General features: G+C 40.8%; 1 protein-coding gene across 2 annotated transcripts; it reads right to left on the bottom strand.

Moving 5' to 3' along the window:
* Positions 1-1,444: 1,444 nt before the first annotated feature.
* MED18 (mediator complex subunit 18) lies at positions 1,445-7,317 on the bottom strand. Of its 2 annotated transcripts, none has more exons than XM_060784291.2 (3): positions 7,256-7,317; positions 4,059-4,144; positions 1,445-2,354 (listed from the first exon to the last, which is right to left on the bottom strand). In XM_060784291.2, exons 1-3 carry the CDS (start codon positions 7,294-7,296, stop codon positions 1,801-1,803), a joined length of 681 nt encoding a protein of 226 aa, XP_060640274.2. In that variant the 5' UTR covers positions 7,297-7,317; the 3' UTR covers positions 1,445-1,800. The 2 variants fall into 2 exon arrangements, with proteins under 2 accessions (XP_060640274.2, XP_060640275.1); XM_060784292.2 differs by lacking the exon at positions 7,256-7,317 and adding an exon at positions 7,058-7,249.
* Between the last annotated feature and the right edge of the window lie 512 nt (positions 7,318-7,829).

The raw sequence follows: 7,829 nt of genomic DNA, 5'->3' as shown, positions 1-7,829 counted from the left end.
CTACACTTAATGTCTACCTTAGTATTATTATATTACAATATTATTATATATTATTAGTATTATACTGTATTACATTATTATATTATACTAGCCGTCCCCTGCCACGTGTTGCTGTGGCCCACTCTGGTGGTCATGGGGGTTCTGTGTGGGAGGTTGGCCTAATTCTATTGTTGGTGGGGTTCAGAATGCTCTGTGATTGTAGGTGAACTATAAATCCCAGGAACTACAACTACCAAATGTCAAGATTCTATTTTCCCCAAACTCCACCAGTGTTCACATTTAGGCATATTGAATATTTGTGTAGAGTTTGGTCCAGATCCATCATGTAGGTGAACTACAATTCCAAAACCAAAGGATACTGCCCACCAAACCCTTCCAGTATTTTCTGTTGGTCATGGGAGAACTGGGAGAACTGTGTGCCAAGTTTGGTTCAATTCCATCATTGGTGGAGTTCAGAATGCTCTTTGATTGTAGGTGAACTATAAATCTCAGCAACTACAACTCACAAATGACAAAATCATAATTTTTTGAGTGATGGTCACTCCTTGTGTTGTGAGACATTTTGTTGCCAAATTTGGTGTGTTTTCGTTCATTGGTTCTTTTGTTATTAAGGTACTCATTATGCACAGAGCATTTATATATATATAGATTATTATTATACCATAATACATAGAACACACTATTAGTATATTATGCTATTAGTATTATATAATACATTGTACCATATCAAAAGTTGCAGTATATATAATATATAATGTATTATATCACATTATTAATTTTATATATTAGTATTATTATATTACAATGTTATTATTTATATTATTATATAGAAATATATAATAAATACATAATAAACACTCATCACTTACATTACTCATTTATATGATTCATCTATATATTATTATATAAAATATATACTAGATAAATATATAATAGGTATACACTCATCACTTATAATTCAGTGATTTTGCAGATCTTGCTATATCTGCATTTGAATGTTGATTCTCTGGTTTGGACATTTGATATGTGTATCTCATAGTGTGGACTGTATGCTAATCAATGCTGATGTGGTCCTCATTAATATCAAAGCAACTGGCTTTGTTTACTTTCATGTTTCTTTTCCTTTTTTTTCTAACTCTAAGGACTTTATCACACACAGAGAAGAAAATGCCTGTTAAGTAGGGATCCATAAAGAAGGCTAGATGAGGAATGAATGCATACCCACCCCATCTCACCTGGTTCTCTCCTTTCCATATCTAATACAATTATTGTGCCTTTGACTTTATCCACAAGGCCAAGGGATGACTCCTCCCAATCCATCCAGGTGCCCCCCCCCCCCCCCGTCACTGAGAGTGCTTTTGTTTTATTAGATCTTGTGTAACTCCATTCTTTTTTCCCAACAGAAACGTTCAACCATTTTTTTTGTTACAACAAAATGATGCAGTTTTGAAATTTTAATTATTATTTTATGTTTAAAAAACGAAACAATTGAGGGATAGCAGGAAACATGTATGGCTTTCTTTCTTTGGCTGCCACCGAAAGTGTACTACCAGAGATTTCAGCAAAGGAGAACCAAACAGGATGACAAAACCGCCTCTAAAAAACACCCTGAAAGATAGATCACTAGTTAAAAGGATCTAGACCAGGCATAGGCCAACTTTGGACCTCCCTCCAGTTGTTTTGGACTTCATCTCCCAATTTGGACTTCAACTCCCAATTGTGGGAGTTGAAGTCCAAAACAACTGGAAGGAAGGACAAAGTAGGCCTACACCTGATCTAGATCTAGGTACAGCCAAACACTCACATCAGCCTTTTAGGATCGATTTTTTCTAAGTGAACTAAAGGCTTGAGCTGCTCAGCAAAACTCCTCATGTCATCTGAAACCATGTCTTGTCCTGCTGGTGCCACAATGCTGAGCTCCACAAGGTAGGAAAGAGACAAGGGCTCAATGTTGTCAGTATTTCCTGGGATCAAAATGCGGAAGATCTTATACACCACAATCTTCATTATGCCCTTGCGAAACATGTGTCCCTTGGCAACGAATTCGTGGTCCATGCGGAACCCCATTTCCACCAGGAAGTCTGTCAAATTCTCAGAAGTGGCAATGTCAACACAGTTGCGTACCAAGGCGTGGCGGTTCTTGTCTCCCATTTCTGGCTGGCCAAGGTACCGCAGGTGCCAAGGAGCACCGGGCTTGTCCATGGAGCGCCGTGTGCGGAGGACAAAGGGGCTGGCCTGTTGGCCCTTCAGGAGGAAGACCATTTCGTGATCCAAAAAAGTCTCGGGCTCCATGTTGTCGCAAAGGCCACGGAGCCGATGGAGGAGGCTCTCCAAGCTCTGGTCCAAAACACTCCCTTGAAAAGGCAGGAGGGACAAGTCACACAAACTGAATAAATAATCATCCCACCAGCAAAAACAGATCATTAGGATTCCTGTCCTAACAGACTCGCTAGGTTACTGAAGCATTCTCTCCTAACATTTTGCCTGCATCTGTGGAAGGCACCATCAGAAGTTGTGAGGTCAGCTGGTAACTAGGCAAGTGGGGTTTATATATCTGTGTAATGTCCAGGATGGGAGAAAGAACTCTGGTCTGCTTCAAACAAACAAACAAACAAACAAACAAACAAACAAACATTCCAGAGATACATAAACCCCACTTGCCTAGTTTCCAACAGCTCTCACAACCTCTGAGGATGCCTACCATAGATGCGGGTAAATCGTCAGGAGAGAATTCTTCTGGAACATGGCCATACAGCCTCAAAAACTCACAGCAACCAAGTGATTCTGACCATGAAAGCCTTCGACAATACATAGACCCACTAGGGTTTTAAAGATGCAAAGCTAAAAATACCGTATTTACTCAAATGTAATGCCTATCTTTTTTTGGCTTAATTGCTTAGCCAAATGTTGAGGAGGATGAATAATATCACAATATTATGGAGAAAAGGATGAATAATATTACTGACTCATCTTGGTGGACAAAGTTGACAATGATCATTTAATTTATCGAAGAGTTATATTTTTAAACAGTTTTAAACTATTTAATTGTACTATATATGATGCCTGAGTGTTCAATTGTCATTTAATTTGTTTTAACTGTATGTGGAAGGCGCTGAACAGACTGCGCTCGGGCACCACGAGATGCAGAGCCAACCTTCAGAAATGGGGCTACAAAGTGGAATCCTCGACATGTGAGTGTGGAGAAGAGTAAACCACTGACCACTTGCTGCAATGCAACCTGAGCCCTGCCACATGCACAATGGAGGACCTTCTTGCGGCAACACCAGAAGCACTCCAAGTGGCCAGATACTGGTCAAAGGACATTTAATCAACTACCAAACTCACAAATTTTGTATTTTGCCTGTTTGTTTGTTTTTGTTAAAATGTAATACAAATGTCTAGTTGCTGATGACACAATAAATAAATAAAATTAATAAAAATTAATAAAATAACTGTATGTGTAAATGTTTAATTTTATGATTGTACCCAGTATTGAGTGTTTACCTTTTTGTTTTTGGAAGCTGCCCTGAGTCCCTTTGGAGAGAGAGGGCAGGTTAAAAATAAAGATTATTATTATTATTATTATTATTATTATTATTATTATTATTATTATTATTATTACAAGGCTAACATTTAAGGCAGCAAAATGTATGTTGGTCAGCAATAATTAAAGTAGGATCAGCTGGCCAATGTTTAAGAAAAAATGGATTAAAAAGATTCTTCTCATTTATAAAGAAGGGGCCAAATGAATTTCCGATTCCAGGAGTATGAGGCCACTAACAAAATGAGATTCTCTGTTTTGCTTGCCAACTTGACAGTTCTTGGTGGTGGGCAGGAGAAAGGCCTCTGTGGGTAAGCTCACATACTCAGTAACAGACCTAGATTTTCCATTTTGCAATGTGTGAAACAGCTTGCAATAAAGGTATCTCTCTTTTTCACAATCCTGCTGCTATAAAAAGAATACAGCTGCCCAACTAAAGGCAACTGCATTCTTGTAAACAAGTGTGACACAGCATGAATGAGACAGAGCATCATAACAATCCTTACTGGTGACTTACCTTGAAGTAAATATTCCATCATGTTTATGGTCCCGCCAGTGACTGGCATCATGGTGACCGGAGGAGCCTCCATGGTGCAATCTTCCCTACAAGGAAAACAGGACCAATTAGAATGAGCTACGGATTTACACGCTGGGGAATAAAGGTCTCCCACGAAGCTATCTAGATAAAGATGGTCCAGGTTCCTGGACCATCTTAACAGCATCCACCCAAACATTCAGTTCACCATGGAAAAAGAAAACGAAGGAAGAATGCCTTTTCTAGATGTCCTAGTCATCCGCAAACCAGATCAACAATTGGGTCACACCGTTTACAGAAAACCCTCACACACAGATAGATATCTACATAAAAACTCCAACCATCACCCAAGTAAAAAAAGAAGCACCATTAAAGCCTTGGCAGACCGTGCAAAAAGAATCTGCGAACCCCTCCTCCTCCAAGATGAACTGAACCACCTCAACTGGGCTCTCCAGGCCAATGGAGACTCCACCTCAGACATCAGAAGAGCTGCAAGACCAAGAACAAGCCACGAGAGTAAAGATGAAGATCCACCCAGAGGAAAAGTGTTCGTGCCATACATCAAGGGAACCACTGACCGCATAGGGAAGCTGATGAGGAAACACAACATACAAACCACCTACAGACCCACCAAGAAAATCCAACAAATGCTACGTTCAGCAAAGGACAAGAGGGGTCCTCTCCTTCTGCAGGAGTCTATGGTATACCATGCAGCTGTGGACAAGTCTACATAGGGACCACCAAACGCAGCAGAATTGCCCAAACACAAATCAAGGAACATGAAAGGCACTGCAGACGACTTCAACCAGAGAAATCAGCCATAGCAGAGCACCTGAGGAACCAACCTGGACACAACATATTATTTGAGAACACAGAAATGCTGGACCACTCTCACAACCACCATGTCAGACTACACAGAGAAGCCATTGAAATCCACAAACATGTGGACAATTTCAACAGAAAGGAAGAAACCATGAAAATGAACAAAATCTGGCTACCAGTATTAAAAAACTCTAAAATTACAACAGCACAAAAACAGAGAGGAAACAAACGAGGACATCTAATCACCTCTCAACAAAAGTTTGCTCTAGGCACTGTCAAGACATTTTATGCTAATCAAGGTGGCCAGTTGAAACATTCACACCTAGCTCCAGCAGACAAGAGTCCTTTGTCCCACCTTGGCCATTCCACAGATATATAAACCCTTCTTCCTAGTTCCAACAGACCTCACTACCTCTGAGGATGCTTGCCATAGATGCAGGCGAAACGTCAGGAGAGAATGCCTCTAGACCATGGCCATATAGCCCGAAAATAACCTACAACAACCCAGTAATTCTGGCCATGAAAGCCTTCGACAATATATCGAGATAAAAATGTATATAATACGGAAAAGTACATAAAACAGTTTTGTTTGAATGGGTTTTAAAAATCATATCAGACAAATCATTTTGTAAGGATGCAGTTTTATATTGGCATAACAAAAAAGTTTTCTGATTTGGTACAGATGCATTTAAACTGAGCGCAAAGCCAATAAGAACGCTCTCAACGTCGTTATCACAGAATGGTTGATTTCTGTCTGGAATTCCTCTGTTTTCTGAATGTTGTTCTTTATTCACTGTTCTAATTTTAGAGTTTTTTTTAATACTGGCAGGCATATTTTGTTCATTTTCATGATTTCTTCTTTTCTGTTGAAATTGTCCACATGCTTCTTGTTTTATTATTTATTTACTTCGCTTATATACCGCAATTCTCAGCCCAGGGGCGACTCACTGCGGTGTACAACATAGAAAAACAGGTGCAAAATACAAGACATGGTGTAAAATAATCCACAATTCTTCATTATCAAAAAACATCCTCATCAAACATCATCATTACTACAAAAACCATTCCGTGTCATCTCATCGTCAAATGATCAAGGGTCTGGAGAACAAGCCCTATGAGGAGCGGCTTGGGGAACTGGGCATGTTTAGCCTGAAGAAGAGAAGGCTGAGAGGAGATATGATAGCCATGTATAAATATGTGAGAGGAAGCCACAGGGAGGAGGGAGCAAGCTTGTTTTCTGCTTCCTTGGAGACTAGGACGCGGAACAATGGCTTCAAACTACAAGAGAGGAGATTCCATCTGAACATGAGGAAGAACTTCCTGACTGTGAGAGCCGTTCAGCAGTGGAACTCTCTGCCCCGGAGTGTGGTGGAGGCTCCCTCTTTGGAAGCTTTTAAGCAGAGGCTGGATGGCCATCTGTCAGGGGTGATTTGAATGCAATATTCCTGCTTCTTGGCAGGGGGTTGGACTGGATGGCCCATGAGGTCTCTTCCAACTCTTTGATTCTATGATTCTATGAAACCCACAATCCAGTATCATTTTCCGATGTTCCATTCCTATGGTCAAATTACCAATCATTGCACTTCTTGTTCAAATGCCTTGTTAAACAGCCAGGTTTCTTGTGGATTTCAGAAAACAGAGGAATTCCAGTCTTGAATCAATCACGGCCAGCTCACAGCTCCCAACAAAGGATTGGAAGTAAACAGCCAGATCTTGAAACTGAAAGGCTAATCAATGCTAATCACACAGTCAATAGTTCTTTCTTTGGGTTGTTGTAGGTTGTAGTTCTTTCTTTCTCCCACCCTGGGAAATATTCCATGGGAATATATATAAACCTCACTTGCCTAGTTTGCAACAGACCTCACAACCTCTGAGGATGCCGGCCATTGATGTGGGTGAAGTGTCAGGAGTGTTTCTGGAACATGGCCAGACAGCCCGTAAAACCCAAAGCCACCATCACCATCACCATCATCATTATGCTATTGAGATTTTTTGGGATTTCTATCCCCAGGCATTTTACCTTCTTTTCTCCCAATTTCACTCTCATAATATTTTGAGCCTTCTTGAGTTTTTCCCAGGTGAGATTTTTATGTACTCAATTCACCAACGATAAATAAACATCAAGACCAAACACAATTCAGGTGAAAAGAAAGGAAAACCTTCTCTGTGGGTTTTGAAGCAGAGGTTGGGTGGCCATCTGTCCGGAGGGCTTGAATGGTGTTTTTCCTGCCTGAATAGGGCTGGGCTGGATGGCCTCTGGGGTCCCTCCCAACTGTAGGAATCTACAAAGCTGTATGCTTTTAAATAGATTCCAATTTTGGAGATAAGCAAACAAGAGACAAGAGAGGGCTGCTTACCTTGGAGTAAAGGGGAATAAAGGGGAAAGGCGACAAGGCATGAGAGACGCATGCGCACTTCTCTCCCCTTCTGTGCGCATGCGTCTCTTTCCCACTGTCCTATCGCAGAGCGGGCCTTGTAAGCAGTTTCGGACTTCAACTCCCAGAATTCCTGTCTGCGCCAGGAAAAGGCCGGGGCACTTGGGAGTTGAAGTCCAAAACTGTTAAAGGCGCTTTCTGTTGTTACCTTGGTTATATATCAGGCATGAGCAAACTTAGGCCCTCCAGATGTTTTGGACTTCAACTCCCACAATTCCTAACAGTGGGAGTTGAAGTCCAAAACACCTGGAGGGCCTAAGTTTGCTCATGCCTCATATGGTGTTGTTGTTGTACTACACTGCCATATAAAATCCAGATGATCTGCTTTAAACTGGATTATATGGCAGTGTAGACTCATATAATCCAGTTCAAAGCAAATAATGTGGATTATTCTGCAGTTTAATGTGGATTGTGGGTTTATATAGCTGTGGAATAATGTCCAGGGTGGGAGAAAGAACTCTTGTCTGTTGGAGGCAAGTGTGAATGTTGCCATTGG

Source organism: Anolis sagrei, chromosome X (genome assembly GCF_037176765.1).
Source record: "Anolis sagrei isolate rAnoSag1 chromosome X, rAnoSag1.mat, whole genome shotgun sequence".
NCBI classification, from domain to species: Eukaryota; Metazoa; Chordata; class Lepidosauria; order Squamata; family Dactyloidae; genus Anolis; species Anolis sagrei.
The sequence above is the reverse complement of the archived record's forward strand: the minus strand, read 5'-3'. Positions and strand labels throughout refer to the sequence as shown.

Excerpts from the sequence above, each read along its gene's own strand:
- MED18 (XM_060784291.2), bottom strand. The coding sequence starts at position 7,296 with ATGCCTTGTCGCCTTTCCCCTTTATTCCCCTTTACTCCAAG. Across the intron at positions 4,145-7,255 it reads TTATTCCCCTTTACTCCAAG|GGAAGATTGCACCATGGAGG; the intron begins GTAAGCAGCCCT and ends TTTTCCTTGTAG. Across the intron at positions 2,355-4,058 it reads GATGGAATATTTACTTCAAG|GGAGTGTTTTGGACCAGAGC; the intron begins GTAAGTCACCAG and ends TGCCTTTTCAAG.